The sequence below is a fragment of the Eurypyga helias genome, unplaced genomic scaffold (genome assembly GCF_000690775.1).
Source record: "Eurypyga helias isolate BGI_N326 unplaced genomic scaffold, ASM69077v1 scaffold2271, whole genome shotgun sequence".
Taxonomy (NCBI): Eukaryota; Metazoa; Chordata; class Aves; order Eurypygiformes; family Eurypygidae; genus Eurypyga; species Eurypyga helias.
In genome coordinates, this window is record NW_010229970.1 from 1 (window position 1) to 20,185 (window position 20,185).

The 20,185-nt window shown below is 39.6% G+C and overlaps 1 protein-coding gene across 1 annotated transcript in view; it reads left to right on the top strand.

The window, feature by feature from the left end:
• Positions 1-5,206: 5,206 nt before the first annotated feature.
• CFAP43 (cilia and flagella associated protein 43) overlaps positions 5,207-20,185 on the top strand; it is a 42,554-nt gene continuing 27,575 nt past the window's right edge. Inside the window, exons 1-9 of the mRNA XM_010160563.1 lie at positions 5,207-5,232; positions 5,448-5,701; positions 6,513-6,609; positions 9,389-9,556; positions 10,944-11,094; positions 15,745-15,895; positions 17,354-17,416; positions 18,516-18,595; positions 19,264-19,395. Coding sequence (XP_010158865.1) covers positions 5,207-5,232; positions 5,448-5,701; positions 6,513-6,609; positions 9,389-9,556; positions 10,944-11,094; positions 15,745-15,895; positions 17,354-17,416; positions 18,516-18,595; positions 19,264-19,395 — 1,122 coding nt within the window. The remainder of the gene's footprint in view (positions 5,233-5,447; positions 5,702-6,512; positions 6,610-9,388; positions 9,557-10,943; positions 11,095-15,744; positions 15,896-17,353; positions 17,417-18,515; positions 18,596-19,263; positions 19,396-20,185) is intronic.

Genomic DNA, 20,185 nt, shown 5'->3' on the forward strand with positions numbered 1-20,185 from the left:
GCCGCCCTGCCCCGGGGCTGGCGGCACCCAGCCTCCGGTTGCTGGCACCCGTGGGGAGAGGAAAGCTTGGGTTTGGGTGAGGAGCGCCGCGCAGGGAGGTGGTCCCTCCTTGGGCTGACCATCCACCCCACTGGGGATGCCGGCCCGCTCACTCTGACCAACACTCTTAAACTGCTCCTAATCCTCTCTATAACCGCAGCACAACCCGCTCCACCTGGCACTCCCATTCAAAAGCGAAATTCACGGCAGAACACCCCGTATGCCTGTTTTCTTTCAAGCAGTGCCTCCCGCAGCCAGCGAGGCGCCCGGCCTCCTTCCACTTCCCTCCCTGGCCAGGGCCTGCGGGGCCAGGCCTCCTCCCGCTACAGCAACGCTGCGTCGCCTATTGCCCTTCCAAATCCTATCCAATCCCACCTTGAGGGTAACAAGGAGGGTTTCTCTCTCCTGCAGCTATTCTGCCTCATGATGAAAACAGAAGACAGCAGATAACCTAACAGATACGGGAGTGCAGCAAATGCCAGATTTAATTACTACCTTGCAGTCATGGAGGGATTCATGCTTGCTCCTGCAAACATGACCTGTGACAGCATCAGTATGTGCACAGAGCAAGAGAAAGAACCAAAGCACGGGGAAGGCTTCTCCATCCCTTTTGCTCCCTCTTTGTTGAGGTGAGGGCACTAGGGCCTTCCTTGTACCAGCTTTTCCTGGAGTATAATAGTGGAAATGGAAGACTATTCCTCCTAATGCATTTCAGAGCATCCAAGATGATCTACAATCCCAGAAGTAAAATGCTTCCCATCTTGGGGCTCCACTTCCACCCAGCTCTCAGGTCAGAGCTGTACATTGCTAAGAAATGGCATGTTTGTAGGCACCAGAGGGCTGGGACAGCCATCACCAAAAGGAGGGACAGTCCTAGCCCTCCCAGTGATGGACGTGGCTCTGTCAAACCCCCAAGGCTAATAGAGGAACTGGAGTTTCTTCAGTCTCCTCAGTGGAACTATGCTTGCACGGTGGGGAAATGCTGCCTGTCGAGGACTCTGTTTGGTTTTGTCACTGGAGTTGAGCTTCAGGCATCATGTCAAACACCAGTATTTTCTGCGGTGATCTCCCCCGCAGGGAAACACTGAGAGGGCCACTAGTGAAGTGACCGTGAACCTGACACGGTTATACATTTGATTAGAACAGCATGATTTTTTTGTTAAGTCATTGCTGTTTGGTTATGTAATTAATAAGCCACTCAGCAGTGAAAGGGAGTGGTAATTCATTGCACAAGCCTGTCATGCCCATGGCAAACAGAAGCTGTACATACAATGTCCTTAGTCAACAAAATAATTTCTCCTAGTGTTACAGGAACTGCGTTAGAGGACATTTCTCACTCTTATGAGTGCCTGCCCTTAGAAAAGATTCAGCAACTTGTGCATCATGCAAAACAAACAAACAAAAACCAAACAAAAAAATTAATTTGAAGGGTTTTTTTAGCAATTAAGAACACAGGTAGTCTACTGACTCACAGCCCAGAGCCAGGCACATAGGAACTTAAAGCAGTGTTATAAAATCTGCATGCTGCAATAGCCCCTCAAAGGCACCGTGCTAAAATAAGCCCAGTTCCTTATCCTACCATGGTTTGGGATGGCATATAGCGCTCCTGTGGAGACAAGAGGTAAGGTACAGGCTTGGCCTGCTGCCTCTGGACAGGAGTGCCACCCTCCATCATGGCTCCATGGTGCTGTAGGTGTGCAGCAGTATCAGAAAACCACACGCTGCCACTCTACAGGTAAGTAATAACAAATTAACACAAACAAGCTACAAAATAAGAGAGCAGGTACAGCCGTCTCACTAAGTGAAAGGCCAAACGCCACTGGGACAGGAGCAGCGGGCATACAGCCACAGCAAGGACCTGTGGGGTGGCTGAGGGAAGGAAGCCACGGGTGCTACCCCAAGCCAGACTCCCTACACCCGATGGAGCTACCTGCTTTCTAGGCACGGCAGCAACGGCTCCCCGGGTCAAGGGCTGCAGAATAACTCTCAGGCAGAACTACCTCACTAACGGTGAGGTGCCTGTGTGGAAGGGGCTGGTTACACCAGAGAAAGCGTTGCTTATGGCTCTGTACAGATCTCCCGCCTTGGAGAGGAGCCCTACATACCCCTCCCCACACGCCTGCTGGCCCCTTAAATACCTACCCCGCTCATTGGTTGGTTGGCGCAGAGGCGCCGGCCAATCAGCTGTCCGTTTTAAGCCTGGCGGCAGGGGTTGCACTCGCTAATAGCAGACGCCGTTCTTGTCGCCGAGAGACCGCGGTAAACAGGCTGGTGGTGCGGGACGGATGGAGGCGGCCGGTGAGGACCCTCACGGCGAGGTGCTGGGGGGCTGCCGCCGCCGCTCCCCGGCCGAGGAGACCGCGCTGGAAGTGAGGTGGGGGCCGGCTGGCACAGCCCTCGCCCTTCGGGCCTCCGCACACTCCTGAGCTCCTCAGCTCCTCTCATCTCGGGTCAGCTCTGTGCAGCCATGAAGAGAACAGGGCAGGCCTGGCAGGGAAAGGAAGGGAGGCTGCTGTGCTGTGGGTCTGTGCCAGGGCAGCAGGTAGCTGCGGGGGAGAGGAAGCACCACTGCAGCGTATAGCAGGGACCGAGCCTCTGGTGGATTTGGGTGAAACTTCGGTTCTCTATCCTTAGCACAGGGATGCTGTGAAATGGGGAGTAAGCAACCCTGAGTAGCTTTAAGCTGGAGCTTGATGGGTTGATAAGAAGTGTGGCATGAGTTTTCTTTTCCTTGTGTAGTGGGTTTGGCAGCACTCAATCGTGATGAACTCTTGGGGTGTGCTTTTCTTATCTCTCCCTAGCCTTGTGAACCCATACTGGTCACTCAGTTCTGCTCATGGCCGCATCTCTCCTATGTTTTACCCAGGCTATTCTACCTCTTGAATGTCCTTGGGCCTTCTGTACCTCCTAAACTCCACTGTCATCTCCTGCTATGGCTCTTAATTTTCCTGGTATTCTAAGTCCTCATTCCTGCCTTTTGTCTCAGTATTGTAACCTGCATGCTAGAGACATTCAGATTTCTATTTCCCACAAACATTACCCACACTATATATAGAAAACCACTTAACTTCCAGAGTTCTTGACAATCCAACAACTTGCTTTTTGGTTCCACAAATAGGATCTGTAGATGAATTAAGCCCTTGCTGAGACTTCCATAGCAGTCTAGGGTGTTTAGACTATTTTTTTCTATGTAATGGGACAGATGTTTCCATTTTCTTGCTTACTGTAAGTATTTCAGCTGTTTCATTGATGCTTATGGGACATAGATCAATAATTACATGGGCAGCACTCTTTAGTGGAAAGGAAATTATTTGTTCTAGTAATAGGAGAAACATGCTTCAGCCTTAACCATTCTGATACTTGCAGAGTAAAAAAGGTACTATCTAAAGCATGCCCTTGCTATTCAGAAGAGGTTCCTTGTGCAAACCAGTGTTCCTTGGAAGAGCTGACTCTGGTTTTCTGCTTTGTGAAAAAACCATAATGAAATGAAAATATGAGGGGAAAAAAAAATTTAAGCCCTTTAGAATGTAAAGACCATTTTCATTAAACAGGAAAAGTTTAAAGTTTTCTTTTCTTATAAGCTAATGTTAGCAAAAGTAGCATGCATATCAGTTTTAGAGGAAAGTGGTAAATTAGAGTGCTGCATTTTGCATCCTCAGAAAACACACAACTTTGTCAAAACTCAGTTTCATATAATCTGTTTTGTATGAACTAGCGTTTTTAGTGATAAAATGCTCTGTAAAGGAATTTCAAAGCTACTCTAATTACTTTACCCCATCTACATTTCACTAGCTGGCAAACTTTGGCTGAAGTACTTCTGACACAATGTTTATACAGAACTGGAGGCAGGGACAGCATGGAAAATGTGTGTGAGCCATGGCTAATTACCTGACCCAGTGTGTAGTGCACCAGTCATAGCTGACAACAGATAACAGCCTAAATCCTTGTCCACTTAAGCCTTTGCTGGTTGTATAAGGATGATAAATTGTGCTGTCATCCCATTAATTTATTCCTGCATGCATATTTTCTAAATCTCATTTTCCCCTGTGAACAAAAGTTAAAAATACTTTATTTCCACTGATTCAGATACAGTGTTGGAGAAAAGCACAGAGCTGGTCCTATGAGTGTCTTCACAAAGGTCTGCTATCATTCCATGGCACTTCATACATTTAGTTCTTGTGTAAAAGGTCTGGAAAAACATTCATCATCTGAAATGTCAGCTTAGTTGCCATGGTATTCAGTTCCTCTGCACAAGCACGTGGTCAGTGTGCTCCCGCTCGCCTGTGCCTGCATATGCTCCTCTGGTGTGCTGTGAAAGAAGCCAAGAGCAGAACCTCTCAGAAAAGATAATGAGAAGTTATTGCTGGATATAAATAAAGAATAGTAATTTAAAAATGTGCCTAACTGAGAGAGTGCTGAGGCTGTAGCACAATCTTCTAGTAAGAGTACAGAGGATCAGCAGCTGAGCTGATCTTACAACTGACTTATATTCATGAAAGGAGCATAAAAACGCTGCTTGTGATTGCAAAGGACAAAGATGTCTCCTGGTCCAATGCTCTTATTTGGAAGAAGAGAAGAGGTGGGAAGCTTCTGAATAGAAATTAGAAGAGAAGCTGGTAACAGCGGTGTTATACACAGAGGATATTTGTTACACTTCTGAAACTTTTGTCCCGTGGTGCTAGCAGGCTGCGCTGTGGCTCAGTCAGACATCCTCACTGAGCGGTAGATGCAAACCCTGATGTTTATCCGCATACTTTCTCAAAGTAACTGCAGGCAGTTAAGGATTTGTTGATATGTTCTAAGTTCATAAGCTGACTCCTCTTCAGTAGTTTATTTCCATCCTTGCATAACACATCCTGTTTACATTCCAAAGTTTTACCATGTTAAAATATTGGTATCTGTAAAGCAGAACAGTCCTCTGAGTTAGGTTCATAGAAACACAAGCCATGCCTTTGTATTTTTTATTTTATGGGAATGAGATGAAGTATGAAAGTGTAAAAAAGGTTAAGCAAACACGATAGGATCCCCAGTACAGACTGTACCTCTGTAATTCTTTCAGAGTAGAGGTATACTGTGTTATAAATGAGTACAGAAACAGAGCCTGTGAACTGGCTAACTTTATTTTTAGTGAAAACTGTAAGAAATATAACTGTCTCTCCATGCTCTTATGACAGTCCTTTGTGCTCCATCAGGGTAAGACTGACCCTATGTTTTTGGAAACACTGGACTTGTGATTCATAATACTAGAGCTTGAAGTTATTGTGGTTTTGCAATACTGGTATAAGGATGAGTCTAACATCCTAAGCATCAGTTCAGTGTAACTTAAGCTACAACATTCTGTTTTTCACAATATTTTTAGAGATGTGCATCTTTGATTAATGTTTAACATTCCGTTGCTCTTTCTCAAGTTGGGTTCAGGGATTCTCAAACAAGAACTTTGGCTTTATCAACAATCAGACTGTCTGCTACCCTTGTGGCAATTACATCCTCTTCCTGGACATTGAAACAAAGAAGACGACAGTGCTGCAGTGCCCGACTGGCCAGGTGGGAGCCTTTGCAGCCAACGGGAACAGTCAAGTGCTGGCCTTTTCCGACCGGAAGCTGAATCCCACCATATATATCTACAATTTTCCAGAACTGAGTAAACTGACAGAATTAAAAGGTACTGATGTCATAAACCTCCCTGTCACCACTTAATTAAAACAATGCTTAAATCATCCAGTTTTTGAAGGATTTGTTTTTGATAAGACTTGAAAAGCAGTGTGGTAGGAAACTGTCTCATGATAAGATGCGTGGAAAGCCGTGGAAGGAATTTTCCATTGCATTCTTTTTAGTTAAGCTCAAGCTAAGGTGGAATGTGACAATAGAAAATGGAGCTGTTTTAAAGAGAAAACAAATGGAATAAAATAGAATCAATTACAGGTAAATATAGTCAGAATAACAAAAAAACCCCACCCTACTGCAGTAGGCTCCCAAGCAGACTGCTGAAAGCCACACTGAGGAATCTGAGATGTGAGAGGAATGAGGGCTCTTGCAGTTAAACTTGGAAGTCTGGGTTCTAATGTATATTTTCCTCTGTCTCACAGGATTTCACTCCTTAGTTACTTTGCTTTCCTTATCCATATTTTAGTTTCCTTGCCATTTAAATAAGGATAATACTACATTCTTATTTCATGTGTGTGAATGAAATTATGACTGCAAAGGATTTCAGAGTACTTAAGGAAAAAATACTTTACAAATTCAAGGTATTATTGAAAAACATTGAAAAAATTCTAAGTAGTGATACATAGGGAACATTTTTACGATCAAACCAAAACCATAATCTGGAGTGAAGTAAAGGAATCGGGGACCTGAAGAATGTCTTTGAAGAGTTAAAGTGGCTATGAAGGAACTGAGAAGAGTATTCTCTCTGTGATAGTATACAGGAAAGTCTAGGGAAATTGAAGACCATGTTCTTTATTTTTATGTTTTAGGTAAAGCTCAGCTGGACTACACCTTACTTGCGTTTAGTTTCACAGGCCCGTATCTAGCCAGTTACTCTTCAGTCCCAGAATTTGTTCTTTCAGTATGGTAAGAGTAAAAAACAAGTTCTCTAATACCATTTACATTTAATTCATATTTTTGTGTTTGCTGTTTTAGCATAAATTGTTAATAAATGTGGAAGACACAATGGTTACCTTCATCTCTTTTTTATTCTCTGATTGATCATTGTCTGCAAATTTTCTGTACCAAATTTGCCATTTATTTTCTAGCATTAGTAGCCACTAGTCAGAATGACTGTTACTTTGCTATATCTGTCTTCTACCTTCCTCAGTATTCGGTGTTTTGGAGTACTGAACTCTTCAGCATCAGTTAATTATCTGTTCACCCTTGGAAGTTGAGTACCATGCTGGTTGTGAAAGAAAGTGGCCTGCTGAAAAGAGAAAAAGCATTCTGAAGTTGGTTTCTACTTTTCTGTTCCCCTGGACTGTTCAGTGGTTCTGTTAATTACTTGTGCTTCATCTCAGTGCTGTCTTACAGTTTTGCTCAGTGATTACACTACAATGGACCACTAGGTTAGATGATAATTTTCTGCTCATCGTCATGGAAAGAAATATTATGTAACATGGTGCAGATACAGAAAGTTAAAATATTTAATATTTTAACTGTTCTGTAAAAATATAATCCTGCTGTTGCCTCCATTGCCTGCAAGTTTCCATGGACTGTGGAATCTGAGCATTTCTTCAGAGTAAATAAAGAGGGTGGAGTAGGAGGAAGGCAAGCAAGGACATGATAAGAATATTCTGTATACTGCCAATTTAATGACAACTTTTTCTTGTACAATGATTAGTGAAGAGGCAGAAACTCCTGTTACTTCAGAATTTTAATAATGATAGTAGATACTATTACAGATGCCTCTTCTTTATCCGTTACGAAGAAGAATAATGTTTGTTGTGAACTCTGGTCATGACAGTAGTTCAGGAAGGATGTCTGAGTGTGTATCACAGTAGAAATCGACAGGACAGCATCACTGGCCTGAAGAGCTTACATGCCTGCACTTACAGCAGAAATTACACACACGGTCTGATTCTTTCATTGTGTGCACTTAAACAAAAAACCATTGTCCTGAAAGCCTTCTCTAGATTATTGTCGAAAATGGAAATATTCAGAAATGTTTACATGCTTTAAAGTAGTGGCAATTTCCAAGGCCAAGTAATTTAAACCTATTTGAATCAGCGTGATTATGGTTATCAGCAGCTAATTGTCATAGAAGAAACAGCCTAGAATCCAGCCAGAAAGAATTTAGTAACAAAATAGAATTACCTTACAGAATTAAACTTAGGAATTTATAGTAATTTGAACAGAGGTGTGTGAATTTACTGTGAGATCAGGACCTTCATTTTTGTAATTGGATTATATTGTGCATTTGTTGTAGAAATGTGTGTGAAGAGATGAAAGAAATGTCAATGTTTGGCATTCTTCATGTGTGATTACAATACGATGATTGCACAGTCCCTGTATTTTAAGCAGATAGTTTGGAGTCAGAGGTTTAAGAGATGTTTTGAAAGTTATGTCAGTCTCAAAATATAGAGAGCTTATGGATAACTAAAAGCTGCCTTTCATCTGAGAGATTTCATCCCTAGATCTTTATTCTTTTCTGTTCAAAGGTGAGGCTTAATGCCAGATTGTTTTTCAGATATGTATACCGTGTAGTTTCAGATCTTAGTAAATTATCTAGTATAAAAGAGCGTTGACACTATCTGTTACGAGATGAGAACATGCTGACACATCTTTAGAGAGAGAGATATGCTGATTTCTTTTAAAGTCAGGATTGCAGCCTATAGCTTTCTGTAATTTTAATGAGAGTTGTGGTGTATGTGTGAATACTTCTCATTGTTTGCATCTTCTGTCTGTATTAACTATTGTCTTGCATTTTGATCTGGTTTTGTGCATGAATTTATTACAGGCCAGAACAACAGGATTATACTAAATTCCTTTACAGCAGTGTATGCATTTTAGGTTTTTTCCTATCAGCAGTAAAGACAAATACTAAAGTTCTACATGTTATTTAGATTAACAGTCAGACATATTGTCCAAGAAATTTAGAAACATTTTAGACTGTTTTCTTCAAATGATATTAGTCAGTTTGTGGACAGCACCTGGAAGTGCAAATGCAGTGAAGAATTAATCTGGATAATGGAGAAATGTGCTAATTAAATGGTGCAAACAGAAAATAGGTTACACTGGACAAAAGAAAAGTCAGTGGAAAGCAGAATCCCGGGCTTTGTCAGCACTACATAATGGCCCCACACAAATTCTGCCCCTTATGTCTGCATTCACAACACAGTTGCTGTATTATCTAAGTAATTCATCCATAGATAATCATGGGCTGACTCTGTTTTACTTCCTGATTATAATACCTTCCAACTCTGTGCCTGCAAGCATTATAGTCATTATTTTATGGATTGGAAAAGCAAGGCTGAGGTCTGTGGTGCTGAAGAGTTAATTGTTTGGGCCCATTCAGATTGTCACTGATGGAACTGATGAAAAAAAAATCCATGTCTCTTAACTCTTTGTTCTTTTCACAAAAGGAGGTTCATGATAATGTTTCTAAAATATCAGTTTTCAAAATTATTTTACTATTCAATCTCTTTGTAGCAGTACTATTATGTGTGGCTAATTGACCACCTCCTTTTCATTCTCAAGAGGGCCTAATCTGTTTGACAGCAGAAATTTTTTGTCAATGACAAAAAGTATTTATTTTCCAATCTTGATCTTCAATGTCAGTCATTACCCCTTGCAGATCTTTGGCTTGAATGTTTTTGACTTATTTAATGGATTTGAATTTCTTTTACTCTCCTTAATGAAGGAACTGGCAAGAAAATATCCTCCTGTGCAGCGAGTCTCAGCCAGGAGTAACAGCAACCTCTTTAAGTTTTAACCCTATGAATTGGCAACAACTATGTTTTGTTAATGAGAGTTCCATTACTATCTGGCACATTGAAAGGAATAATGACGAACATCACCTTAAGCAAAAGTAAGTGGAATACCCTTCAGGATAAGAGAAAAAGCTATAATTATACTTTAATAACTAAGACTAGCAATCTACATCTGTTTGCAAAGAATTTAATCCAGTTCAGTTCACCTAGCAGTTGCAATCAATAATTGCTAAATCACAACCAGTGTGAACCTGTCTAGTCAATCAAGTGAATTGAATTTATGATTTCATTTCTTAGCACTCACATGCCCAGATTATGCACATCATTAAGCTAATACTAATCAGCTGCTTTGGCAGCCTCTATGAAAAGCTGCATGACTGAATTAAGGTAGTGACTGCTTTTCTGCAAGTGGCTGTGTGAAGCATTGCTTTTGTAGCTATGAAACCACCAAACGTGGATCAAGTTGCTTCATAGTAAGCATCGTTAAACAATATGTTGTAATCACAAATTGTACTGAAAGCCGTATCAGTTTTCTGTGTGATTTCCAGCTTGTGTGACCAATTTACAGGTCCAGAGGGGATGGCTCTGCCAATGCACTTCACTGAGCACAGCAAACCTAGAGTTTATTTATGCTAACATGTTTTTTGAGGCTGGTGTAAAGTAGTATGTATTATTAAAGTTGATGTCCTTGACGTATAACACCTACACTGTTTTGGTGGCAGCTACTCTACAGTTCCCAAGTATGTTTAATCTTGTTAACTAGGAATACAATCAACATATTGCCACTGACACAATTATACTAGTGAAAGTATGGACGAAGCCTTAATTTGAGATCTGAAAAGTACACTGAGGAGTTTTTTGCCTTTTGTCATTATCTCTGAAGATACATACTTTTTTCTCACTTTTCATTCCATTCAGTAGAGGTTAAACCTCCACTGAGAACTGTTTATTTTACATAATTCTTTTCCAAATTTGTGAACTATAGAATCCTCAACTCTTGCATTCTAACAGCTGCTCATACACTGATTACCAGAGTGCAGGAGGCAAATACTACTAGTAATTTTTCATCATTGGTAAGCTTTTTCCAAATAAACATTAAGCATGCATCCTCAGAGAATATGCAAGTTAGGTGTGTGACTTTATTAATCCTGGTTAATAAGGAAACAGCAACATAGGATAGTTTTTCTTATGCAAGGCAACAAGAAAAGACTCAGAACATGGCAATCCATTTCTGTCAGTTAGGAATATTCTTCTTTTGTAGTAGAATCACTGTTGCTTTTCAGAGAAACGGTATGTGCCATGTAGATTGATTGTCTTTTACTCTTTGATTGACAATGGATTGATTGTCAATTACTCTTGCAGAGGTAAAGCCCATTAACTCAGTAGGTGTCTCAAAGTTTTGAAAACATGCTTCTCAGTTATGTATCAACATTTACTATTCATAATATTTCTTCTCCTCAGACAGTGTCTCTTGCTTTTTCACAGCCCTGTGAAACTCCCTGATGGACAAGAGTCTGTGAGTCCTCATAAGGATTTGTTTTTCCCAGTTTCTCATAGTGAAGATCCATACCATGGCCCTGATTTGCCAGTTTCAGCCATTGCTGGACTGGTAGGAGATGAAGCAGAAACATTTGTGGTATTTACTGACATTTTACCTTTTTACTATTCCATGCCATTATGCTTTTTATGCAAATAGGTGTTAATAAATCAGTAATATTCATGTCTCTCAAACAAGTACAGCCCAGTAAATAGACCTGTTTTTTCCTCACTATTTTTGAAATCCATTTTGACAGGACACTTACAAGGCTTGCTGCTACTGCTCAGTGCAGCACAATGTAGACATTTCTGACACAAGTCCTAGCACAGTAATGTGTCTGCGGAGCAGAGGTACTCATCTGTATCTCAGCAGTATAAGCATGTCAGCATTTGACCATGCCCAAGCTAACGTGACCTGCTGAAACCTTGAAAACCCATTCCTGTGTCAAAATGACAGTAACCTTCAGGTATCTTTACTTCCCTTTGGGATTGGTTTTCTTTTTGACTCTGAAAATGTCTCAAATATACAAACATTGAAGGCTTTATTCCAGGCAGCAACTCCTGCTTCTGAAATACATTCCAGTATCACTGTCAGTGTTGGACCTGCCCATTTGTCTCACTTGTATTTCATCATTTACTTGGTAGCCTCCCTTGAGATGCTTCTTCTGAGAGGCTTCAGAAGTGTTCTCATTTTGTTTGAAATTTACTTTCACCTGTCTACCAACCAGAAGCCATCTGCCAGCTTGAAAGCATTTAACTTGCAAATCTGGGATTCTCTGTAAGATTAAGACCATCAATTTCTATTTCGTGGGTTGTGATGTATATGCGCCATCAAAACTACCGTGCTTAAGACGATACTGTCATTGTACTACGTGTTTTCAGTGGACAAGTGTGAGTTCTGTATTATCAGATTAATGTACCACAGATTTCTGCCTTACACTTCTCTTATAAAGCAGAATAAAAAATAAAAAATAGGGAATGATGCTTTCCTGACCTCTATCTCTTTTCATGGTTTCCAGGACAATTGATAGCTGTAAACAAACATCCTCTAGTGATTCTGATTACACATGAGCTGCTTATATTTTGGATCACTTAGAACACGTAAAATTAAGATAATATATGCTCATCAGGGCCATTGCCTTTTTCTTCTGCCTTACTGCATTATGTGCAGAGGATGAGCTGCAAAACCCACTTTGTTCTTTAGCCTGTGAAGCGAATTACAGGAGGTTCTGGGGAAAAAACCAACTGCCATATTGGGGCTGTGAGGCTTAATAGAATTTTTCTGTCACTGAATGGATGTTATTGAATGCAGGAATGGTAAGGTTCTTACACTTGAACTTGCAGCACCCTTTTGTGAACTTTCCCACATGGAAAATTTAGTGCTTTCAACCATCCTAGATACCACTACAGGGTCTTTGCATTCCTAACTGCCTTCAGAAAAATCTGTGTTTCTTTTTAGCACCTTCAAGGTGACTATGTTCTCCTTATACATAGAAATAGATTGCTCTACTAGTCTTTGATGAAGATTTTCCTTTTCTTACAAAGTACGTGGTAAATATTTTGATAGTTATTTACTGTCCAAGTTCCCTAGAGGGATGTATTGTGGTTGTGAATACTGACAAGGCAATGAACATCAGGTTATTTAGAAAGTTTTTTGCAGAAACACAAGCTGTTACTGTTCCTTTTGTTGTTCTGGTGGTATGTTGTTTCCTGTGTACTAACTTGTCAGGTGCTACATGCACAGTTTAGCACTGGGAGGCACTGAATCAATTTCTGGCATGTTTTCACCTTGCTCCAGACTATATCTGAGTAGTTTTTTGCAGGACTTGGATTTATTGTGCCTTACAGCTCTAATTCTCCCATCCACACATGCCTGTGCACATACGTTCCATCTCTAACCTAGCAGAAAAACGGAGCTACCTCTAGATCTTGTAACCCTCTGCACTGGGGGGGAGCAGTTGCACACATATGTCTTGTCAGGTTAAGCACCCCTGTCCAGCACCCCAACATGGAACATATGGTTTTGATAAAGCAATTCCTGCACAAATTGATCAGAATATACTTGATGGAGAAGATACTTCTTTGAAATGTTCTTTTATCAAGACCTTTGTGTTGAAAAGTGTCTAATGCAGCAACTCTGAGAGAGATTGAAATGACTGGACTTGTGGAGTTCCTCAGATATCCAGATATCTTCAGACTACAGTGGCTGTTATGGACCAGGCTATCCAAAGGAGAGGTGCTATACCTACCCTTCTTCACTGCCTTTATAAATTGCCTGCTGTGGCAGATGTATCAATGGTTACTATCCCTGATGACTTGTATACCACTACAGATGTCCATGAGCAGTTATCTGACCCTGGCCTAAAATCTGTGCCTCATATTTGCAAATACTTTGGAGTTACTTTCCTCTCTATTTTCATCAATGCTTTTTCAATTAGTAGGAGACAGCCAGCTTGTCCCATGATGGTTAATGAGGTTCATTCAGTTGAATGCAGTGAGAATAGTGTGATAGCCTGACGAAGCTCTCCCTATCTCCACAGAACTCAACAGAAGGATTGTTGTTCTTTATCACTACATCTGAGTCAGTTTAGATCAATGTTTTTTTATATTGATGTAAGCATCCAAAGTAGAGAATCATTTATTTAGACTATTATTTAAAGGAGCTGTCCTCAAACTGTAGCCCATGGTCCTTGGCAGCTGTAGCCTCCTCCTAAGGAATGTGTGAGAGGTAAATAACAAAAGTGAGTCTATGGCCAGTGCACTTGTTTGCTGCTTTAAAACGTGTTAGGGTTCCATATTCTAGAACACGAGGCTGGGTGTGTTCCAAAGTGTAACCACAACGGGGCAGCAGAATGAAAGGAATTGAAATATCCTACATCTTTCAATCCTTTTCTTTCTTGCATTAGATTGATTTAGTTTTGTTTCAATATTTCTTACAGCTGGGACCTGAGGTTTCTAAATATCCTTTACCATGACAAGCCCACTTGACTGCACTTTGTCCCCAGTACCAATTTTATTCCATTGTCCTTTTACAAAACTTTTCATGACACAGATCCATCATGGATTTTTTCTCTAAAGGGGTGCAACTCAAAAGGGAGAGAAGTACAAAAAAAGATGGCATTATTTTTATTCACTACTGTATCAATGCACGGTTCAGAAAGCACCCTGGTTTGGGATTTACATAATCTTATCCTAGGATTAGTGTATTTTATCTAGTTTATGTGTAAAGACGGTCATGACAACAGGTACAAAGGAACATTACCAAAGTTATCTTTACACAGGAAGCTTCTGATTCACAGCAGTCCAGTTAAAACCTTCCCAAAGATTTGTGATGTTCAAGTCTCAGAAAATCAGTGAAAATACCTACATTAAATGTTTCTCTGGATGATGTAAAGCCCCATTTGTTATAGATTTATTACTGTTAGTCCTATTCGATTTATAAAGTAAGTCTTAATATACTTTATTTCTGTAACATTTTCCCCCTGAGAAATACAAAATGCTTTGTAAGCATAAATAAAGAGTAAGTTACTTACCCAGGATCATATAGCAAGTCCTTGGCATATTTTACTAATGAAATGTAGGTACTTATGAATCTCTGTCCTATGTTTTCATCACAAGCCCATCCATATTTCCTCTTTTTATAGAACCTTTGGTGGGACAGCAGGTTTTTTGTAGAATTATAGACCCTTCCTTTTCTTCATCCATCATGTTGTTTAGTGTTCCCCACCACTGCTGCTCACATGCAAGGTTCTGTGAATCTTCTCTTTTAAATGTTCTTCTAAGGTTTTCTTATGTTTTGTTCCCCTCTTGCCCTCCCCAGATTTTTAGTCTCGTTCCTTCTCTCATGCTATTTATATGACCCCTGTTACTATTGTATCTGAACAGGTCACCATCTTTAATAATATTTGATGTAGGTGTTCTGTTCTTCTTGGTTTATGGATGACGGATTTATGAGATTTATTTTAGCGAAATGAAATTCAAGGCACATGGGAAGTCCGTGGCAGGGTATTTCTAGAACTAATTTGCAAATGACACCAAGGTTGACAGAGCTGTTTTACACAGCAATTTAGGTTATATGATAAGATAAACTATTCAAACAAAATGAGTTTTAGTACTGCCAAGTGTGCCAGACCACATGTGCAGGTTATGTCTACAAAGTGGGAGACTATTCTAAAAAGCAGTTTGAAAAATATTTGTCAGGATAAGGTCATAATGGGTAACTATTCCAATTTGGGCTTCGGGTGTTATTCTGACATTTAGTAATAATAAAAAAAAAATCCAGAGGCTTAATGTGTTGAATTTTGTCATAACTTTATCATTCAAAAAACTGGGAGTTGACCTGGTTATGATGGGTCAATATCTTTATAAGAGTGGAGAAGATAGTGTAGGGATTTCCAAGCTAAAGGACAAAAATGTAACAGATGCAAGTGCTGGAGAATAAATCCAGATAAAGTAAAATTTTAAAATATATAATTTTTCAATGAAAATATAATTCATCATTTAAGCAAACTTCTAGGGAGAGAGGTGAGTTCACCACCACTGTCTCCAGACATAGACTTCTCTGGACAATGTTCTTGTTTCTCAAGTTACTAGCCTCAGTGAAGGGATGACTGAATAAAATAAGGCTGATGTTATTCAAGTGGTCAGACTCTGTGAGGTAAAGATTTTTTTTTTTTTTGGCTTTGAAATGTATGTAACTGTAAAGATATTTGCCACTTGTTGATTGAACTTGTTTATTTTTATGCTGAAGCCTAGAAATGATATTAAGTCTTCAGTACATCCTACTGCTCACTGCTGGACTGCAGCCTCAGAAATGTACATGGGCTGTAAAGAAGGATATGTTTTGGCAATTGATGCTGAGACATGCAGTGTTTCTATTCTTCAACAAAAACCTCTACCTGGTAAGATATAGCTGCGTCATGTGTTTTATTGAAGTAGGGAGGAAAGTGGATAGGTGAAAGCTTTTTTTGTTTTCTTCTCCTGTTGTGTACCTTGCAGAATTTGTAAAGCTATATTGTAGAGACATTTTTTTGATTAGCATGATAAGCATTTGAGAATGTCTTCTGAACTTCTGCATGGGTTTCTTTAGCATTCAATGATTGTCTTTCATTTTTCTTTGGCAAAAAAAAGAGAAAAAAGCTCTAAATAAATAAAAACTAATAAAATGAAGAATAGTTCCAGAAGCCCAGATCTTATTAATCAGCCCTACTAGATTAACATTAAGCTATTAATATACCAGCTATACACAGTCTTTTTACAATTAGTTAAATACCAATAATTTGGGGTTTTTTGCATGAAATACTGGATTGTCCTCATTTAGTATGTTAGATAATGTTAGAACAGATCTTTGAAGATTCATAAGTCTTCAAACAACAAAAATGAATTTAATGTAATCTTGCTTAATAGAATTTCTTAAAGTCAGCTCTTACATAATCTATTTTCTAATGAAAACAAGGCTGCAAAGACTATCAGACTTGACTGCAGAAGGTGTGAAGCACAGAGAGTGAACAGAAGATGTGTGTGGCTTCAATCAAATAAATCTGCATTTAATTTATTCTAGAATGGGAGGATCCAGTACTGTATCTCTGTTTAATTTTGATAGTTAACACAGAAATGGAACGCTGCTCTTAAAAAAATTCCAACAAACCCACATTATTTCTCTTTTTTTGGAATTACAGTAGTGAGTTTACTAAATCAGGAGTTGGAAATCATCAACAAGTAAAAACCAAGGTGTGACCAGACATGTTTTGCCAGTCCAGTAGAAAGCAACAAGAATATTTGCCATTCGGGCTTTTCCTTGGCCTGTATATTCTTCTTTGAGCCCTGTTGTAAAAATGTGTAGCAAAATTGACTGTATTCATATTGTACTGAAGCTGCTGCTTAATTTAAAACATACTGCAGCTTGTATCTATTTAGCAAAATGCTTACGTGCATGTCCAACTTTAAGCACATGCTTAATTCCTGTTACGGTGTTGCAAACAGGATCATTACCAGCCACATTTCACTTGGGCATTTTTTTCAGCCTGACTGAAGTTTTCTTGTAAGTAAATCAAATTTAAAAAGGACAGTTAGAAATAACAGGACCAGAACTTAGCACTAGAAGATAGAAAATTCTGTATCTGTATCACTTTCCATGCCAAGTATTGCTATCTCCCTTTTACAGCTGTGAGCCGAATCACAGAAAGGTTGTGCTCAGTTGCATAAATGACAGAAAGGGTGGATACTGGGGAAGAACACACATTTTTAATCCAGTATACTGAACCTGGCCCTTTGTTCAGTAGACTGGAATACAACTGACTTTTGTTGCAATACTGAGTTATAAACAAGGCTGACATTAGAAATTGTTTTCTTTTGTGCAGAATACATGCGTAAAATATCGGACGTGGTGTCATATGTTCGTAGAGAAGCACAGAAAAAGAAAGGTATTTCCATGTTCAAATCAAGCTAATAGATCGTTAGGCGGCAGCAGTGATGTCTGGCGATAATAATACCTGAGTACAGCTGGAAGCCACGGGTTAGAAAAACTCAACTCTCACTGGCCTCTGTAAGACACATTGATGGCAATCTTTTTTATGTTTACAGGACCAATGATTAATAGCTTTTGTGCTAAGAGACAGCCAAATGAATAGGCTCAGGAAGAGCACTGGCAGTGAAATAATTTCTGTTTATTCTCATTTAAACTGGAATAAGTGATGCTAGAATATGTTTCCTACTGCTTAGTTTTAGTAACTTGTTTTTAGAACTCTAATCACTTATAATTTACTTGAGTTAGAATTTAGCGGGTTGTTTCAAACACTTTGTTTTGGACTCCACAGTACAAAAAAGATATTCACATAATGGACAGGGTTCACCACAGGCCTGCAAAGATTATTGCAGAGTCTGAGTACATGACATGCAAAGATGGGCTAAGTGAACTATGTTTGTTCAGCCTGAAGAAGAGGAAACGTGGGGGTTTATTATTGCTTCGGCTACCTAATAAAAGGTTACAGGGAAGATGGAACCAGACAGGCAAAGGACACAATTTGCTTCAATGGCAATTCTGGGTAGATATTAGGAGAAAAAAAGAAAAACTTTCACAGTGAGGTGAGTCAGATGTTGGGACAAGTTGCCCAGACAAGCTATGGAATTTCCATTCTTGGGCATATTCAGACCTCAGCTGGGTATGACTCTGGACAACATGATTGAGTTTGAAGTTTGGTCTGTGCTGGAGGTTGGATCAGAGGACTTTTAGGGTACCTTCCAACCTAAATGACTGTGATTCTGTTATTGGCAATCATTAATGTGGCTATTTAAGAGCATTTACAAAATCAATTAATTTCTAATTCATCAGACCACAGTAGTATTGTCACTTCAGATAATGTATGCCAGGCTTCTCCTTCATTATCACACCTAAGAATCCAAAGAATATATAGCCCATGGAGCCTTTTTACTCACAAATAGTAAATCATCCCAGATTTGAAGTTGAGACACTTTGTTGCAATAAATTAAATTTGATATTTTATGTTGGTTTTGTGCTCTCAGGTGGCAAACCAAAGGATCTGCAGAAACCGGTTTTATTTGCTATGGTGTTTTGTAATGAGGGACTGTACGCAGCTGGAAGTGTAAGGCATCCTTTATGCTTTTAACTTACTCTTATTGTGTGAAAATCAAAGCACATTCAAATGGAGTGTATTTACACTGCAAAGACAAGAATTTAAAAAAAGTGGAGGGCTGCAGAACTATAAATGCCCTCTCGGTGTTGTGCATATTTCTTTGTTAAGACTTGAGACAAGGAATCAGAAGGGAGCAGGGTGGGAAAAGATTTTGGTTTTGTCATGAAAGAAGCAACAAAAGAGGACAATCATATTTTTAACAAAAGACGAAGAGTATTCTAGATGAACAGAAAAAAAGGATGGATGAAAAATAGGAAAGGGGAGAAAATGGCCAAAAGAGCTGCCCAATTGTTTTGTGAAAAAATTCTTATACTGTCTCAAAAACCCAATATAAAATCTTAAATGTTAACTTTTAACTAATGACAGAGTGTGTTGTTATCAAACATGGACTGTTACAAAGACTTGTATTAAGGACTACCTTCATTTTTCAATAGCTTTATTATCCAGTGTGAGAGTCCTCTGGATTAAACATACTAAAGGCTAATGAGAGCGTTAGTGATGGGATACAGTTAAACACTCTTATTTTAGAGATTTTCAGAAGTTCTTGCAGTTCAGCTTGCCAGGGCGGGCTCAGATAAATGACTAGACCTGATGTGGATTTGTACTTTTCTACACAGGAGGGCATTTTATTCTTTTATCACATCAAAGGTCTGCAGTACGAGATGAAAATCTGCGCCAATGTCTTACAACCCATATCCGGCCTCATAGTCTCTCCTGACTACACCATGCTTCTGCTAGTCACTGTCCAGGTATAGCATTTGAGATAATAGCATTATGTAATGGGGTGTTCCTATGATTCTGTATGTGCATGCTGATACTATTGTATGAAATGTCAGTGATGTAATCACACAAGTCAACGAATTACATCAGAGGTGAACTTAGTCCGTCTTGTGTTTTTAATGAAAGATTCAAAGTACTTTTAATGAAGAACAGAACAATTGTCTTCTACAGATGGTGGTTTATAAAGTACCTAATGCTGAGATTTCCCAACAGAAATAGTTGTGTCTGTACAATCGAGTACATATTCAGGGTCTCCAGTGTGTCCAGGTCGTGTAAAAATGAGCTCTAGGCTTGATGTGTGCCTGCACAGTAAGGAAAATGTAGTGTGGGTGCAGCAGAGCTACTATGGAGATACAGTGGAGTCGTTCTTTACATGAACCTGCATTTGTCTGGCAACCCAGTCTAAGATCCTTCTTGGACCAGCCTGATGTCCAGAAATCTTACACAGGGGTCCCAAGTCCCCCAGATTCCTCCTGTTTTTCCAGACCTTTAATCATTTAAGTTGGCATTTTTGAAGCTCTTCAAATGCTTTTGTAGCATGTGTGTCTGTGTCAGGAGGTTCTGGGTTCAGGACAGCTGTGCACTGGTGACTCTGGTCACACTCTGATTTCATTTACCTTTTGTAAAATGAGTAGAGAAGTTCTAAAATATTTGTCAATGTATTGTTTCTAAGAGGCTTTGACATCTTTAGATAAAAACATTGATTTGTGTTTTATGTTCTTTTAGAATATTTGTTGATTCCTGGAGTAACATGAAAGA